This window comes from Trichomycterus rosablanca, chromosome 1 (assembly GCF_030014385.1).
Source record: "Trichomycterus rosablanca isolate fTriRos1 chromosome 1, fTriRos1.hap1, whole genome shotgun sequence".
Classification (NCBI taxonomy): Eukaryota; Metazoa; Chordata; class Actinopteri; order Siluriformes; family Trichomycteridae; genus Trichomycterus; species Trichomycterus rosablanca.
Window position 1 is genome coordinate 1,126,457 of NC_085988.1, and position 19,073 is coordinate 1,145,529.

General features: G+C 40.7%; 1 protein-coding gene across 1 annotated transcript in view; it reads right to left on the reverse strand.

Moving 5' to 3' along the window:
* The window catches only part of slc6a18 (solute carrier family 6 member 18), a 41,137-nt gene extending 22,330 nt beyond the window's left edge, over positions 1-18,807 (reverse strand). Inside the window, exons 1-11 of the mRNA XM_063015439.1 lie at positions 18,663-18,807; positions 14,862-15,002; positions 13,963-14,100; positions 13,701-13,882; positions 12,601-12,711; positions 12,410-12,522; positions 11,417-11,545; positions 9,416-9,572; positions 8,801-9,005; positions 7,609-7,768; positions 6,804-6,966 (exon numbers count right to left, since the gene is read on the reverse strand). Of these exons, the coding sequence (XP_062871509.1) occupies positions 6,804-6,966; positions 7,609-7,768; positions 8,801-9,005; positions 9,416-9,572; positions 11,417-11,545; positions 12,410-12,522; positions 12,601-12,711; positions 13,701-13,882; positions 13,963-14,100; positions 14,862-15,002; positions 18,663-18,789 (1,626 nt within the window). The 5' untranslated portion in view covers positions 18,790-18,807. The remainder of the gene's footprint in view (positions 1-6,803; positions 6,967-7,608; positions 7,769-8,800; positions 9,006-9,415; positions 9,573-11,416; positions 11,546-12,409; positions 12,523-12,600; positions 12,712-13,700; positions 13,883-13,962; positions 14,101-14,861; positions 15,003-18,662) is intronic.
* Between the last annotated feature and the right edge of the window lie 266 nt (positions 18,808-19,073).

Here is a 19,073-nt window from a genome sequence, read left to right on the forward strand (position 1 = left end):
TAGATGGAGATGTGTTATTGTAGGATGGATGGATAGAGATGGATTAGATAGATGGAGATGGACGTTATAGGATGGATGGAGATGTGTTATTGTAGGATGAATGGATAGAGGTGGATTAGATAGATGGAGATGTGTTATTGTAGGATGGATGGATAGAGATGGATTAGATAGATGGAGATGGACGTTATAGGATGGATGGAGATGTGTTATTGTAGGATGAATGGATAGAGATGGATTAGATAGATGGAGATGTGTTATTGTTGGATGGATGGATAGAGATGGATTAGATAGATGGAGATGTGTTATTGTTAGATGGATGGATAAAGATGGATTTGATAGATGGAGATGTGTTATTGTTGGATGGATGGATAAAGATGGATATAGATAGATGGAGATGTGTTATTGTTGGATGGATGGATAGAGATGGATTAGATAGATGGAGATGTGTTATTGTAGGATGGATGGATAAAGATGGATTAGATAGATGGAGATGTGTTATTGTTGGATGGATGGATAGAGATGGATTAGATAGATGGAGATGTGTTATTGTAGGATGGATGGATAAAGATGGATTAGATAGATGGAGATGTGTTATTGTTGGATGGATGGATAAAGATGGATTAGATAGATGGAGATGGACATTATTGGATGGATGGAGATGTGTTATTGTTGAATGGATGGATAAAGATGGATTAGATAGATGGAGATGTGTTATTGTAGGATGGATGGATAGAGATGGATTAGATAGATGGAGATGGACATTATTGGATGGATGGAGATGTGTTATTGTAGGATGGATGGATAGAGATGGATTAGATAGATGGAGATGTGTTATTGTTGGATGGATGGATAGAGATGGATTAGATAGATGGAGATGTGTTATTGTAGGATGGATGGATAGGGATGGATTAGATAGATGGAGATGGACATTATTGGATGGATGGAGATGTGTTATTGTAGGATGGATGGATAGAGATGGATTAGATAGATGGAGATGTGTTATTGTTGGATGGATGGATAGAGATGGATTAGATAGATGGAGATGTGCTATTGTTAGATGGATGGATAAAGATGGATATAGATAGATGGAGATAGACGTTATAGGATGGATGGAGATGTGTTATTTGTAGGATGGATGGATAGAGATGGATTAGATAGATGGAGATGGACATTATTGGATGGATGGAGATGTGTTATTGTAGGATGGATGGATAGAGATGGATTAGATAGATGGAGATGGACATTATTGGATGGATGGAGATGTGTTATTGTAGGATGGATGGATAGAGATGGATTAGATAGATGGAGATGTGTTATTGTTGGATGGATGGATAGAGATGGATTAGATAGATGGAGATGTGTTATTGTTGAATGGATGGATAAAGATGGATTAGATAGATGGAGATGGACATTATTGGATGGATGGAGATGTGTTATTGTAGGATGGATGGATAGAGATGGATTAGATAGATGGAGATGTGTTATTGTTGGATGGATGGATAGAGATGGATTAGATAGATGGAGATGTGTTATTGTTAAATGGATGGATAAAGATGGATTAGATAGATGGAGATGGACATTATTGGATGGATGGAGATGTGTTATTGTAGGATGGATGGATAGATATGGATTAGATAGATGGAGATGTGTTATTGTAGGATGGATGGATAGAGATGGATTAGATAGATGGAGATGGACATTATTGGATGGATGGAGATGTGTTATTGTAGGATGGATGGATAGAGATGGATTAGATAGATGGAGATGTGTTATTGTTGGATGGATGGATAGAGATGGATTAGATAGATGGAGATGTGCTATTGTTAGATGGATGGATAAAGATGGATATAGATAGATGGAGATGGACGTTATAGGATGGATGGAGATGTGTTATTTGTAGGATGGATGGATTAGATAGATGGAGATGGACGTTATTGGATGGATGGAGGTGTGTTATTGTAGGATGGATGGATAGAGATGGATTAGATAGATGGAGATGGTGGATTGTAGGATGGATGGATAGAGATGGATTAGATAGATGGAGATGTGTTATTGTAGGATGGATGGATAGAGATGGATTAGATAGATGGAGATGGACGTTTTTGGATGGATGGATGGATAGAGATGGATTAGATAGATGGAGATGTGTTATTGTTGGATGGATGGATTGAGATGGATTAGATAGATGGAGATGGACGTTATAGGATGGATGGAGATGTGTTATTGTAGGATGGATGTATAGAGATGGATTAGATAGATGGAGATGGACGTTATTGGATGGATGGAGATGTGTTATTGTAGGATGGATGGATAGAGATGGATTAGATAGATGGAGATGGACGTTATAGGATGGATGGAGATGTGTTATTGTAGGATGGATGGATAGAGATGGATTAGATAGATGGAGATGGACATTATTGGATGGATGGAGATGTGTTATTGTTGGATGGATGGATAGAGATGGATTAGATAGATGGAGATGGACGTTATTGGATGGATGGAGATGTGTTATTGTTGGATGGATGGATAGAGATGGATTAGATAGATGGAGATGCACGGTATTGGATGGATGGAGATGTGTTATTGTAGGATGGATGGATAGAGATGGATTAGATAGATGGAGATGTGTTATTGGATGGATGGATAGAGATGGATTAGATAGATGGAGATGGACGTTATTGGATGGATGGAGATGTGTTATTGTAGGATGGATGGATAGAGATGGATTAGATAGATGGAGATGTGTTATTTTAGGATGGATGGATAGAGATGGATAAGATAGATGGAGATGGACGTTATTGGATGGATGGAGATGTGTTATTGTAGGATGGATGGATAGAGATGGATTAGATAGATGGAGATGGACGTTATAGGATGGATGGAGATGTGTTATTTGTAGGATGGATGGATTAGATAGATGGAGATGGACGTTATTGGATGGATGGAGGTGTGTTATTGTAGGATGGATGGATAGAGATGGATTAGATAGATGGAGATGGTGGATTGTAGGATGGATGGATAGAGATGGATTAGATAGATGGAGATGTGTTATTGTAGGATGGATGGATAGAGATGGATTAGATAGATGGAGATGGACGTTTTTGGATGGATGGATGGATAGAGATGGATTAGATAGATGGAGATGTGTTATTGTTGGATGGATGGATTGAGATGGATTAGATAGATGGAGATGGACGTTATAGGATGGATGGAGATGTGTTATTGTAGGATGGATGTATAGAGATGGATTAGATAGATGGAGATGGACGTTATTGGATGGATGGAGATGTGTTATTGTAGGATGGATGGATAGAGATGGATTAGATAGATGGAGATGGACGTTATAGGATGGATGGAGATGTGTTATTGTAGGATGGATGGATAGAGATGGATTAGATAGATGGAGATGGACATTATTGGATGGATGGAGATGTGTTATTGTTGGATGGATGGATAGAGATGGATTAGATAGATGGAGATGGACGTTATTGGATGGATGGAGATGTGTTATTGTTGGATGGATGGATAGAGATGGATTAGATAGATGGAGATGCACGGTATTGGATGGATGGAGATGTGTTATTGTAGGATGGATGGATAGAGATGGATTAGATAGATGGAGATGTGTTATTGGATGGATGGATAGAGATGGATTAGATAGATGGAGATGGACGTTATTGGATGGATGGAGATGTGTTATTGTAGGATGGATGGATAGAGATGGATTAGATAGATGGAGATGTGTTATTTTAGGATGGATGGATAGAGATGGATAAGATAGATGGAGATGGACGTTATTGGATGGATGGAGATGTGTTATTGTAGGATGGATGGATAGAGATGGATTAGATAGATGGAGATGGACATTATTGGATGGATGGAGATGTGTTATTGTAGGATGGATGGATAGAGATGGATTAGATAGATGGAGATGTGTTATTGTAGGATGGATGGATAGAGATGGATTAGATAGATGGAGATGGACGTTATAGGATGGATGGAGATGTGTTATTGTAGGATGGATGGATAGAGATGGATTAGATAGATGGAGATGTGTTATTGTTGGATGGATGGATAGAGATGGATTAGATAGATGGAGATGGACGTTATAGGATGGATGGAGATATGGTATTGTAGGATGGATGGATAGAGATGGATTAGATAGATGGAGATGTGTTATTGTTGGATGGATGGATAGAGATGGATTAGATAGATGGAGATGGACGTTATAGGATGGATGGAGATATGGTATTGTAGGATGGATGGATAGAGATGGATTAGATAGATGGAGATGTGTTATTGTTGGATGGATGGATAGAGATGGATTAGATAGATGGAGATGTGTTATTGTTGGATGGATGGATAGAGATGGATTAGATAGATGGAGATGTGTTATTGTAGGATGGATGGATAGAGATGGATTAGATAGATGGAGATGGACGTTATTGGATGGATGGAGATGTGTTATTGTAGGATGGATGGATAGAGATGGATTAGATAGATGGAGATGGACGTTATTGGATGGATGGAGATGTGTTATTGTAGGATGGATGGATAGAGATGGATTAGATAGATGGAGATGGACGTTATAGGATGGATGGAGATGTGTTATTGTAGGATGGATGGATAGAGATGGATTAGATAGATGGAGATGTGTTATTGTTGGATGGATGGATAGAGATGGATTAGATAGATGGAGATGGACGTTATTGGATGGATGGAGATGTGTTATTGTAGGATGGATGGATAGAGATGGATTAGATAGATGGAGATGGACGTTATTGGATGGATGGAGATGTGTTATTGTAGGATGGATGGATAGAGATGGATTAGATAGATGGAGATGGACGTTATAGGATGGATGGAGATGTGTTATTGTAGGATGGATGGATAGAGATGGATTAGATAGATGGAGATGTGTTATTGTTGGATGGATGGATAGAGATGGATTAGATAGATGGAGATGGACGTTATAGGATGGATGGAGATGTGTTATTGTAGGATGGATGGATAGAGATGGATTAGATAGATGGAGATGGACGTTATTGGATGGATGGAGATGTGTTATTGTAGGATGGATGGATAGAGATGGATTAGATAGATGGAGATGTGTTATTGTAGGATGGATGGATAGAGATGGATTAGATAGATGGAGATGGACGTTATTGGATGGATGGAGATGTGTTATTGTAGGATGGATGGATAGAGATGGATTAGATAGATGGAGATGGACATTATTGGATGGATGGAGATGTGTTATTGTAGGATGGATGGATAGAGATGGATTAGATAGATGGAGATGTGTTATTGTAGGATGGATGGATAGAGATGGATTAGATAGATGGAGATGGACGTTATTGGATGGATGGAGATGTGTTATTGTAGGATGGATGGATAGAGATGGATTAGATAGATGGAGATGTGTTATTGTAGGATGGATGGATAGAGATGGATTAGATAGATGGAGATGGACGTTATAGGATGGATGGAGATGTGTTATTGTAGGATGGATGGATAGAGATGGATTAGATAGATGGAGATGTGTTATTGTTGGATGGATGGATAGAGATGGATTAGATAGATGGAGATGGACGTTATAGGATGAATGGAGATGTGTTATTGTTGGATGGATGGATAGAGATGGTTTAGATAGATGGAGATGTGTTATTGTTGGATGGATGGATAGAGATGGATTAGATAGATGGAGATGGACGTTATAGGATGGATGGAGATGATGGATTGTTGGATGGACAGGATTGATGGATGTTATTAGATTAATTAGATAGATGGATATGTGTTATTGTTGGATGGATGGATAGAGATGGATTAGATAGATGGAGATGGACGTTATAGGATGGATGGAGATGTGTTATTGTAGGATGGATGGATAGATATGGATTAGATAGATGGAGATGTGTTATTGTTGGATGGATGGATAGAGATGGATTAGATAGATGGAGATGGACGTTATAGGATGGATGGAGATGTGTTATTGTTAGATGGATGGATAGAGATGGATTAGATAGATGGAGATGGACGTTATAGGATGGATGGAGATGGTGGATTGTTGGATGGACAGGATTGATGGATGTTATTAGATTAATTAGATAGATGGATATGGAGGGTTGTTACATGGATTAGATGGGTGGAGCTGGATGGTTGGAGGATTAAAAAAATGGAGATGGACGGTTTGATGGATGGATGTGGATGGATGGTTATGGAATGATCAGACAGTTAGAGATGTACGGTTATTGGATGGATAAGGGAGATGGAGATGTATTATTGTTGGTTGTATGGATGGAGATGGATTAGACAAATAAAGATGGACGGTGATTGGATGGGTGGATGTAGATGGATGGATGCACAGATGGAGATGGACGTTATTGGATGGATGGAGATGGAGGGTTTGATGGATGGATATGGAATGATCAGACAGATGGAGATGTACAGTTATTTGATGGATAAAGGAGATGAATGGACAGTGATTGGATGGATGGTTGGATGGATAGATGGAGACAATTGGGTTGGACTTATTGGATTGTATAATATTTGGATGGACGGATGGATGGATTGAGAGATGAATGAGGGGATGAGTGGATGGAGTGATGAATAGATGGATGGAGATTGATTAGATGGATAAAATTGGACGGTGATTGGATGGAATAATGAAGATGGACGGTTATGGAATAATTAGACAGAACATTATTGGATGGATAAGGTAGTTGGATGGAATAATGAAGATGGACATGTAGAGTTCCTGGTTGAAGCTCTTTGAGATGTACAGCATGTAGAAGAGAACTCACGTATTCGGGGTTCCAGGCCGGATATTCAGGGTGCACCTGAACCTGGACCACCACGTACGCCACCAGCACCACCAGCAGCATTATGGGACTGATTCCCATCCAGCACACCCGCCAAAATATGTTGGGCTTTCTGCCTGTCATGTACTCGATATCTTCACTGAACCTGTGGAGCAACAGAACGCTAACGTTACTCCTCAGAACGTGTCCTCAAAGAACTCAGATATAAAAGATGGATGTGGAGAACAGGAACAACATCATTCCTCTGGACCTCTGGTCATGGACGGCTAGGGCGTTGTCCAGGATCAAACTTATAACCCGTGGATGATGGGACAAATCCTTCTCTGTTGCACCTCATGGACGTTATTGGGTATTTAAAAGCATCAACCAGCACAGAGAGTTTTGCTATATTAGCTCAAAAGTATGTGGACACTTGACCATGAGCTTGTTGGACCTCCAATTTCAAAACCAGGAAGATTCTGAAGTTTGTTCATGGAACTTTACTATCATCTGGTCTAACAAGCATCTACAAGGTCAGGAACTCCTCAGACCTGGATCATGCTTTGTTGAGGAAAGGCTTCTGAAGCCCTCAGATGGTCAAACAGGTCCTTAGAACTTGTGGGGTTAGGCTCGGTACCCCAGGGACTTGGGTGGCGATCATTGGTCCAAGTCATCAAGTTATTGAAAGGGGTGGAGGTCAGGGTTCTTTGCAGACCACTGTAAACCCAACAAGCCGTGCTGAGAGTTGTCCACATACTTCTGGACATGAAGTTCATGAGGCTTTAAACACTCGATCCTGAACACTGACCTTTTCATCCCGTAGAAGCCGACGACGCCGATGATTTCGAAGAAGGCGATGATGAGGAGCGGGACGGAACCCACGTAGCTGTTAAAGATCTCCAGCCAGTAATTTCCTGACCCCATGGTGAAGATCAAAGCCACCAGGAAGGACACCAGACAAATTATAGCTAAAAAAAGAGAGGGGGGGGGGGGGGTTGGGGGGAGTTTGTTAGGCGTCGCCACAGTCGGACCTGAACCTGGGGATCTGGGTGTGGGTCCTCTAGTGTGTGTGGGTGTGGGAGTGTGTGTGTGTGTGGGAGTGGGTCACTGGTACTCCCAAAAACATGCCAGTAGGTGAGTTGATTACTCTAAATCACTCGTAAATAGGAGCGGTTGTTTCATCTATCTAATGCCTCATGGGTTTCAGACCCACAGTGAACAGTTACAACAGATTAAAATAAATAAATAAATAAATAAATAAAAATTAATAAATAAATAAAACAAATTAAATAAATAAAAGATTAATAAATTAATAAAAAATTAAATAAATAAATAAGTAAATAAAAAATATAAATAAAGAATTAAGTAAGTAAATAAATTAGTAAGACAAGTAAATAAATAAGTGAAATAAGTAAATAAATATGTATGTAAATATAATTAAGAAATAAGTAATTAAGTAAACAGTAAGTAAATAAATAAATTAATTAATGAGTTACAAAGTAAGTAGATAAGTAAATAAATAAATAATAAATAAATAAACAAGTAAATAAAATAAAGAAATAAGTAAGTAAAAGAGTAGGTAAATAAATAAGTAAAAAAGTAAATAAATAAGTAAATAAATAGGTAAATAAATAAGCAAGTAAATAAAATAAATAAGTAAAAAAATAAGTAAATAAATCAATAAGTAAAAAAGTAATTAAATAAATAAATAAGCAAATAAATAAATAAATAAATAGGTACTTAAATAAGTAAATAAACAGGTAAATAAATAAATTAGTAAATAAATAAGTAGCTGTGTGGGACCTGCACTGAGAGCCCACTGGCAAGTGCACCTACCAAAAGCTTGGCTATTTTGACCCCATCCCTGAAACCCCCCATCACTGAGATTTGAACCCTGATCCCCGGATCTTACCACTGCGCCACCCAAGGACTCTGCAACTACCTCTAATTTCTGGTGGCTCTCCAGATCTATTCTGATTGAGAGTGTAGGGCATGAGTACCTGTAAAGACCTCCTTGGGCATCCACTTGGGCATCATGTGGAGGTCCAGCAGAGGCGTGAGGACGCCCTCCAGGTTCCCGAACATGGAGGACAGGCCGAGGCTGAAGAGCATGACGAAGAACAGTACGGCCCACACCTGAGAGGCTGGCATCTCTATCACCGCCTCTGTAAACACGATGAAGGCCAGACCCGTCCCCGAGGCACTCTAAAGGACAGAGAGGAGAAAATGTACGCTATAGGGGCAAAAGTATATGGACACCCCTCATACTGATTGACACTTTTCTGTTCCATGTCCATGAATACATGATGACCGAAACCCCATCAAACATCTCTGGAAACACTGCAGAACAGTGGAGGCTTCTGTAGATGCAGAGGTGGGGCGACTCCAGATAAATGCCCTTGCTTTTTGTGGAATGGTTTGTCCAACAAGCTTATGGACACTTGATCTTTACAAAGTGACCAGCATCAAACTTTAGTCAACCTTCAAGGTGCTTCAAACCCAAACGATCACTAATTGTTGACAAAAGAAGCATCAAAAGGGTCAAGGATCGAGTGGGATGCCCATCCAGAAGTTCCTGGTAGAGAAAAAATATTGTAATGATATAAAGACGGTACCTGATCCAGGAACCTCTGCAGATCACAGTGTCTCAGATCCAAGCTGGCTACCTCATCAGGAAACGAGGAGTTTAACGAGCTCAGCCGGACCTCGTAATTATCCTTGGTGATGTTCTGATCGGCGATGTTGAACTGGTTGGTCAGCTTCAGGATGTTACTGTGAAGACAAGATGTTAAAGTGAGTCAAGAACCTCTTCTGGGAACACTGGGTGACTTGATCTGCTACCTAGCAGACAGGTAGCTGGACGATGCTCTGTAGATATTGGGCTGGTGGAAAGGCAGGTCATCATCCTTTTAAAGGCTTGAGGTTTGGCAGTGGTGGGGTTTGAACCAATGACCTTATGGTCACTCAATAGTCACTCAATACTCAATTGTACCTTGACCTCTGAGCTGAAACTGCCCTGGAACTGAGGTAAGTAAGCTTCCGTGCCTGTGTAAACTCCCAGAGGGAAGGAAGGGTGGTTGGGACCTCAGTGTTCTGGAGACGTGGAGGTCCTAGAGAGATGGATGTTTGCTGCCAACCACCTTCTCACCCTTGTCCTTGTATCAAGGTGGGATGGAGGTAGGATGAACATCTCTAGCTGCTGCAAAAAGTGCCTCCTGACTTGTGCTTTCTTGGTGAAAGAGCTCATGTTCTGTTCCCACCTGAGGTGTGATGATGGTGCGCACGTCTCAAGGACCTTTCTAAAATCCACAACCTTCTCAATTGTCATCAGAGTGTTGAGCTCCAGGTTGGCACTTTAGCACCATGTCACCAAACGATCATCTCCCACAGACCCATCAGAGATGAGCCCAGTGAAGGTGGTGCAAACGTCAAGAGCTGGACAGACTGGTGACTGGAGGTGCAGCTGGTCATCGTATCTCATCCTGATGGAGCTGCTGTGTTACTGTTTTATGGTTTTATCAGAAGATCGTTAGCTAGATGAATGATAAGTCACCAAACCTGGCCGGGTCACCAGGGTGCTGATACAGACAGTACTGATGAGGTGAATGTTTAACACCAGGTTTACTTCTAGTGTCCATATAATATTGATTTTAAGGTGTGTGGGAAGGACGTTTGTGGGAGCTGTTGAGTTTCTGAGTCTAAGAGACTTCAATCCTTCAGTCTTCACCTCTGGTCACTGCATAAGAGCTTTGACATGTTTTATTGTGTGTGGGAGTGGGTCACTGGTACTCCCAAAAACATGCCAGTAGATGAGTTGATTACTCTAAATCACTCATAGTTGCATGTGGTTGTTACATCTATCTAATGCCTCGTGATTCCTAAAGGGTTTCAGACCCACAGTGAACCCTCATCAGGATGAAACTGTTACTAGAGATTCAAATAAGAAAATAAATAAATAAATACAAAATTAAATATATAAATAAATAAATGAGTAAATAAATAATTAAATGCATAATTAAATAGGTAAGTAAATAAATAAGTAAATAAATAAATAAGTAAATACATAAATAAATAAGTAAATAAATAAATAAAAAAGTAAATAAGTAAGCAAATATATAAATAACTTATGTAAATAAATAAGTAAATAAATGAGTAAATAACTAAATAAATAAGTGAGTAAATAAAAAAGTAAGTAAATAAATAAATAAATAAATAAGTAAGTAAATAAATTATATTTTTAAAAGGACATTGGTCATTTTATTCCAGTATAAAATTATGACCGCGCTTCAAAAGTAAATGATCCTGCCAGTATTTTGGCCAATCCAGTTCATGTATTCATTTTTTACTAACCACTTCATCCTGGTCAGAGTCGGGGTGGGTCTGGTGCCACTGGAATAACTGGATGCAGGGTATTAAAACACCCTTGACAGAGATAATCTGAATGAGCTGATCACCCTACTCCACATCTCTGGTTGATGGGAGAGAATGTGACTACATGATGCGTCCTACAATGAGTGACTGGAAGTGAGGATCAAACCCAGGTCCCCAGAGCTGTAGCAGCACTAACAGCAGTCATGTGTAGGGTAGCTGTGCTGTGATTGGTGCAGAGTTTGTACCTGTGGATGCAGGAGTTGTAGTTGGTGGTAGCTTTGAAGCCCAGGATGGAGAAGATTGGAATGGAGGCGTAGAGTGATGTAGCACTGTTAATGCAGCCGACTAACAAAGCGTCTCGCTCACAGTTGTTCCTGATACACACAATCGTTTACCTGTTAGTTTCTTTATTAATACAAAGTATGATGTCCTCAACCCACTACATCACATCATGTGATGGACTTACACGCCTGACGTCCATGACTAACCAGGTATTCGGAAAGCAGGACAGTAGAAGAACCTTCTGCACCTTCTGGTTCTGTCCCTGAGAAGACGAGCCCTCTGACCGACTACATTACTCGAGCTTCCTCCAAACCTGTGGTGGATTTATGAACGTGCCTCAGCTAGTGCCAAGTTCTCACTACACGACAGGGGGGGTCACACCCTACACCATCTACCACCAGGATGAATCTCAGGCGAGTCTGTCTGGTCTCCCAAACTACATTTATTTATTTATTTACTTACTTAAAAGCATCGAGGAAAACTAAATGAATCAGAGTGGATTTGGCTACACGACCAGCAGGGGGCATCTGTTCTGTTCTGTAGTTGGAGGTTAATAAATATTGTTTGCAGTGCATTGTGGGTATTATGGTTTGGCTTATTTAGCTTGTGTGTGTGTGTGTGTGTGTGTGTGTGTGTGTGTGACGGAAACCTGTTCACCCTCCCGAGGTTAATGACTGCAAGTAGAGACTGCAGGGCCAACAATGCTGCTCCTACTAGATGTGAAGGGAACTGGTGTGCTCCTACTAGCTGGTCCTGGAGGAACGTTATTTTGTTTCAATATGTACTTGTATAGAGCTTAAATGACAATAATGCCTCTCTTGACCTTGACGTCTCTTGATTTATTCTGAAGGAAAATATATTACACCCTTATACCACGTTTTTACACTCCTCCCCAGGGTTTCCCCTCAAACCTCGACCCTTTCTTTGACCCTGTAGCTAAAAGCTGAGCTCCTTACTCTTTAGGGTTGTAGCTGGAGAACGCGATAAGACCTCCGAACGCCAAAGACAGAGAGAAGAAGATCTGAGTGGCAGCGTCCAACCACACCTGAGGATTCAACAGGACCTGCCACTACACACACACACACACACAACTTAATGACCTTGATCAGCTGCACATTGGTGTGGTGTGTGTTTGTGTGGAACCCACGTCTGGAGTGAACAGGTACAGAAGTCCGTCACTGGCTCCAGGGAGAGTAAGAGCTCTAACCAGGAAGATGGTCAGCACCAAGTATGGAAACGTTGCTGTCACGTACACGGCCTGCACACACACAGTGTAGAGTAAGTTCATCCTTCTAAAGGTATCATCTGATAAACGTGTCATCAAAGCTTTTCAGGTACGGAGGGACCCACGAAGAACTCAAACACTGACCCCCGAGGAACCACGAAGAACTCAAACACTGACTTGAGCCAGCAACCTTCTGAATACTAGTCCAGTACCACTGAGCTATCAACTGCCCTAAAGTCAAAAACCCTGAAAACAGCCTAGATATTAAGAAAACCACTAGGAAACAGGAAGTCTTTCAAAATCTAAAATGGACCCATGGGAAACCAAGAACATACTCAAAGTACCAATAAAAAAGTCTCTCTAGAAACAAACAATGAATAAATAAATGATTAAAAAAAAACAGCCCTGAAAAACCAACAACATAGACTCTTGAGGAACCAATGAGAAACCAACAACATAAGCCCCTTGAGAAACCAATGAGGAACCAACAACATAGACCCTTGAGGAACCAACAACATAGACCCTTGAGAAACCAATGAGGAACCAACAACATAGACCCTTGAGGAACCAATGAGGAACCAACAACATAGACCCTTGAGGAACCAACAACATAGACCCTTGAGGAACCAATGAGGAACCAACAACATAGACCCTTGAGGAACCAATGAGGAACCAACAACATAGACCCTTGAGGAACCAATGAGGAACCAACAACATAGACCCTTGAGGAACCAATGAGGAACCAACAACATAGACCCTTGAGGAACCAATAAGGAACCAACAACATAGACCCTTGGGAAACAATGAGGAACCAATGAGAAGCCAAAAACTTAGACCTTTGTGGAACCAATTAAGAAAACAATTACATTGACCACATGAGAAACCAACAACATAGACTATTGAGGAACCAATGAGAAACCAACAACATAGACCCTTGAGAAACCACCGCAGGTGTGGAGGTCATGATCAGAACCCGACACTATTAAACGGGTGTATCATGATCTGGAGGTGTGTGTGGTGACCTTGCCGATGGTCTCGATGCCTCGGATGAAACAGATGTAGACGATACACCATGCTGCAAACAGACACATCACCAACCACCACTGCAGGGAGCCACTGGTGCCAACATCTGGTGTGATGTTTAGGGTCTGACGATACCAGTAGTAATTCACGGGAGTTCCCTGAACACACTCCAGCACGTAGTCTGAGGAGAACAAGAACATTAAGAGTAAAGGATTTTGGACAGCGTTTTGTTTCTGAAGGTTTGTGGAAGTAGGTGTGTACCTGTCTGGCTCTCATTCAGAGGGCACTGGCTCCAGGGCAGAGGTTCCTGGAATGAGTTAAATAAGTACCACAGCACCCAGGCCAGGATGGTGTTATAAAATAGTCCCACCAGGAAGGAGACGGCCATGGATGCCACACCTGCACAAATCAGAGAGAAAAGAACATCTGCTCAGATACTCAAGACTGTGGTTCAACAGGAGAAAGAGCTGCAAGTCACTGAGGAACTCACTGTGAGGAATTCAACAAAGAAATCTCTGAGGAACTCACTGAGGAGCTTACTGAGGAATTCAGCAAAGAACTCTCTGAGGACCTCACTGAGGAGCTTACAGAGGAATTCAGCAAAGAACTTGCTGAGGAACTCACTAAGAACCTCACTGAGGAGCTTACTGAACCAATCCCGTTAGGGCTTCTTCGAACCTTGGTGCTTTTTAGAGAACCGACCTGTGTTTCCACCAGTTTTTGGGAACCTGACCAGGAGTTGCTTTTGTATCATTAGAGAGTTCTGAAGAGCACTAGTGGAACCAAACAGATTGAACCTAAGTTTTTCTCCTGGTTCTGGCCACCTTCTCACAACTAAAAAGAAAGACGGAAGACCAAAATATGGACACATTTCAACTGGAGAAAGATTAAAAGCCAAGAAACTTCAGTGTCCGGCACAGAGCCCTGACCTTAGCCCCACTCCTCTGGGATGAACCGGAACACCGACTGATCAATCACTGCCCAGCCGTACAACTGAATGGGCACAAATTCCCACACACAGACTCACTTCAAAGGCTTCTCAGAAGAGCGGCTGTTGTTCTAGCTGAATAGATAATGGAGTGTCTGACAAGCTCACGGTCATGCGTCCAAATACTTTTGACCATACAGTGTGGATCAGGCTTTACTCAGGCTGGACTCACCGACTCCACCCAGGTACGGTGAGATACTGTTCCAGACGCCGATGCTTCCCTTCCGTAAACTCTGTCCTATAGCCATCTCCAGATAGAGTAGAGGGAGTCCCTCAAACACCAGCGCCGTCATGTACGGGATCAGGAAGGCACCTACCGTACAAACATCGTAAAAACCTCGTACAAACATAAAAACATTATACAAATATCGTAGAAACGAACAAAAATCGTAAAAACTTTGTACAAATATCGAAAAAACATTGTACAAACATCATAGAAATGTCGTACAAGTATAAAAAAACAACATACAAATAACATGAAAATGTACAAATAACAAAAATGTCATAAAAAATCATTATAAATGGCATACAAATATCTTGTCATACAAACATAGTAAAAACGTTCAAATATTGTAGAAATGTCGTACAAACATCTTAACAACATTGTATGAAAATCGAAAAAACATTGTACAAACATCATTTAAACATCGTACAAATATAAAAAAACACTGTACAAACATCGTAGAAATGTCGTACAAGTATAAAAACATACAAATAACAAAAACGTACAAATAACAAAAACATCGTACAAACATCGTAAAAACGTCTTACAAACAGTAAAAACTACAAATATTGTAAAAATGTACAAATATAAAAACATTGTACAAATATCGTAGAGACGTCTTACAAACATTGTAAAAACATTGTATAAATATCGTAAAAACGTTGTACAAATATAAAAACGTCGTACCAATATCATAGGAATGTTGTACAAACATCTTAAAAATGTACAAACATTGTAGAAACGTCGTACAAACATAAAAAAAAATACAAATAACAAAAATGTACAAATAACAAAAACGTACAAACATCGTAAAAATGTTGTACAAATATCGTAAAAACAACGTACAAATATAAAAACGGTGTACAAATATCGTTAAAAAGTACAAATATTGTAAAAGCGTTGTACAAATATCGTAAAAACAACGTACAAATATAAAAACGGTGTACAAATATCGTTAAAAAGTACAAATATTGTAAAAGCGTTGAACAAATATCGTACAAACAACGTACAAACATTGGGAAAACGTACAAAAATCGTCAAAACGTCGTACAAATATGGTAATTACTCAGCGTTCCTATTCCTACATAAAAACATGAACCTTTCTCTCAGCAGCTGTATGCAAAGGCTTTGGCACCTGAATCTAGATGCTCCCATCACCGTACTTCACAGTGGGCTTGCTGTACCGTGAATCCTACACCGACACGTCCCTTCATTCCCATGGTGACCAGCTGTAAGATTCATGGTTCTGATTGGTCTTCTGATTTAGTGGCCGAGTTTAGCGTGGGCTGTAGGAAATGGACGTGACTGTAGATGTGACTGTTGTTCCTGCTGCTTTCAGGTGGTTAGAGTTAACTCACTATATCCAACCCACAGCCTCCCACTTTTATTCACTGACACCTGTAATTCTCTAATGATGTTCTTTAGTGAAAAAATGTGTAAAATCCACCAGAACATCTGTCCCGATCTTCTGCCTCTCTCTTCTTCTGTACCTCTTTCACACAGTCAGTCTCTCTCCTGTTTTCAACTCCCAGATACATCTGTCATTTCCGATCTTATTATCGAATCGAAGCCTTCTACATGTCAGCTTGATCCTTTCCCTACAGTTTTAGTTAAATCCTGTCCTTCCTCTCTGCTCCCCCTCATAACTGCCATTGTTCCTACACTCTTTAAAACAGCAGCCATTACTCCTATCTTGAAAAAACCTGGCTCAGATCCCAATCATTTTAATAACCTCCGCCCCATTTCTAACCTCCCCTTTATCTCCAAAATACTTGAAAAAGTTATTGCCACTCAACTCCATACCTCAAATTGCCTCTACGAACAATTCCAGTCTGGTTTTCGCCCCCTCCATAGCACAGAAACTGCTCTTATTAAGATCACAAATGACCTTCTCATGGCAGCTGATTCCGGTTTATTTTCCATTCTCATTCTTCTCGATCTGAGCGCAGCCTTTGACACTATTTCTCATACTATCCTTCTAAATAGACTATCTTCCATAGGCATTAACCATATCGCACTTGACTGGTTTCATTCATATCTCTCAGGCCGCACTAAGTTCATTCAACTCAAATCCTTCAGATCTCGGTCTTCCCCTGTTGTATCTGGTGTGCCCCAGGGTTCTGTGCTGGGGACCCTCCTATTCATAATTTACCTTCTGCCCCTTGGCGATATATTTCGCACTTATAACATCGATTTTCACTGCTATGCGGATGATACCCAGCTCTACCTATCTAGTAAATCAAGTACTTTGTTCCCGCCCTTATCCCTTCTAAACTGTTTATCTGAAATAAAAACATGGTTCACCTCTAACTTCCTAAAACTCAATAGTGATAAAACTGAAATATTATATAATATATATCTAAAGCTGACAGTTTCTCCATCGCGATCGACAGCTCCTTAGTCTCGCCCTCACCTCAGGTTAAGAGTCTGGGTGTCATCCTAGATAGCTCTTTATCCTTTCACTCTCACATCAGTAGTATAACCCGGTCTGCATATTTTCATCTCCGTAACATTATTCGTCTACGCCCCTCCCTCACCCCCCATACTGCCTCTATTCTTGTTCATAGTCTTGTTACCTCCCGTATTGACTACTGTAATTCTCTCCTCTTTGGCCTTCCTCATAAATCTCTCCATAAGCTTCAGCTGGTTCAGAATGCAGCTGCTCGTATTATTTCTAAAACTCCTTCATTTCATCACATTACACCTGTCCTTCAACAACTCCACTGGCTTCCTGTTAAATATAGAATCAATTTCAAAATTCTTCTCTATACATTCAAGGCCATCCATAATCTTGCCCCCCCATATCTGTCAAATCTTCTCAATATCGCATCTTCCTCCCGCTCGCTCAGATCCTCCTCTTCCACTCATCTCTCTTTGCCTTCAGCTCGTCTGAGTACCATGGGGAGCAGAGCCTTCAGCCGCTCTGCTCCCAAACTCTGGAACTCCCTCCCACCCGACATCCGTAATATAGATTCTCTTCCTCTTTTTAAATCTAGACTCAAAACTCACCTGTTCAAAATAGCCTATTCTCTGTCATTTCCACTCTATTGTCTCTTGTATGTTTTGTGTCCTTTTGTATGTTTTGTTTTATTTATATCGTGTAAAGTGTCCTTGAGTGTTCTGAAAGGCGCTTATAAATAAAATGTATATTATTATATAACACAGTTACAGATACCGGCCAATAAAACTCATCTATAACCAGAGTTATGTGAAGGGAGTGGCGGCCCATAATTTAACCTTCAGAAGGCAGGGTCACGCTACTCTGGGTTCTAAGCTTCACCATCATGACTCTGAGAGCAGGTTGTGGAATATTGTCTGCTCCTTCTTAATGGAGACGATTTGTGGTTCCATAAGGGTGCTGAAGTTGTCTGTGGATTTTTTGCTTCATCATTTTGCTCCCGAGAACTTTAGGAAGCTCCTTCAGCTTCAGCATGATTAACTCTCACTGTGAGATCTTTCCAACCAGTTCAAACCTCATTTGTACAGAAATCAGGAGCAATTTGCTCAATAATATATAGTTCCTCATTTATATTAGCAGGTCATTTAATGTAGTTCCACCAACCAAAGTGATTTTATATCAAACAGCCATTAATCCAACCAACCAACCCACCATCAATCCATCCTACTATTGATCCATTCATCCATCCATTAATCTATCCATCCCATCCATTAATCTATCCATCCCATCTATCCATCCATCCAACCATTAATCTGTTCATCCATCCCTCCACCCCTCCACCATGCTCTTACCTCCTCCATAAATCTGGCACAGGTACGGGAATCTCCAGACGTTCCCCAGTCCCACAGCGAATCCAATACAGGTGAGCAGATACTGGATCTTATTATCCCACTCGGGTCTCTGTTTAACCTCCTCCATCACAACCCGGAGCTACAGATCCTCCTCCTGAAGAAGGTCCAGACGTGGAATAAGCTGTAAGTTTAGCTCCGGGACTTTTATAGATCTATCAGGACGGAGCGTCAGCTTTATTAATGGATAACCTCACTTTACCAAAATCCTGATCTCCAGGTTACACAGATACTAATAAAATCCAGGCTGTACAAATAAAACGGTGAGTTATGAAGCAAAGGTCGTTCAGCCCGACGCTTTAGAGCTTCAGCAGCAGCTTTAGCTTTTTATTTCTGCTTTTTATAAGGATGCTC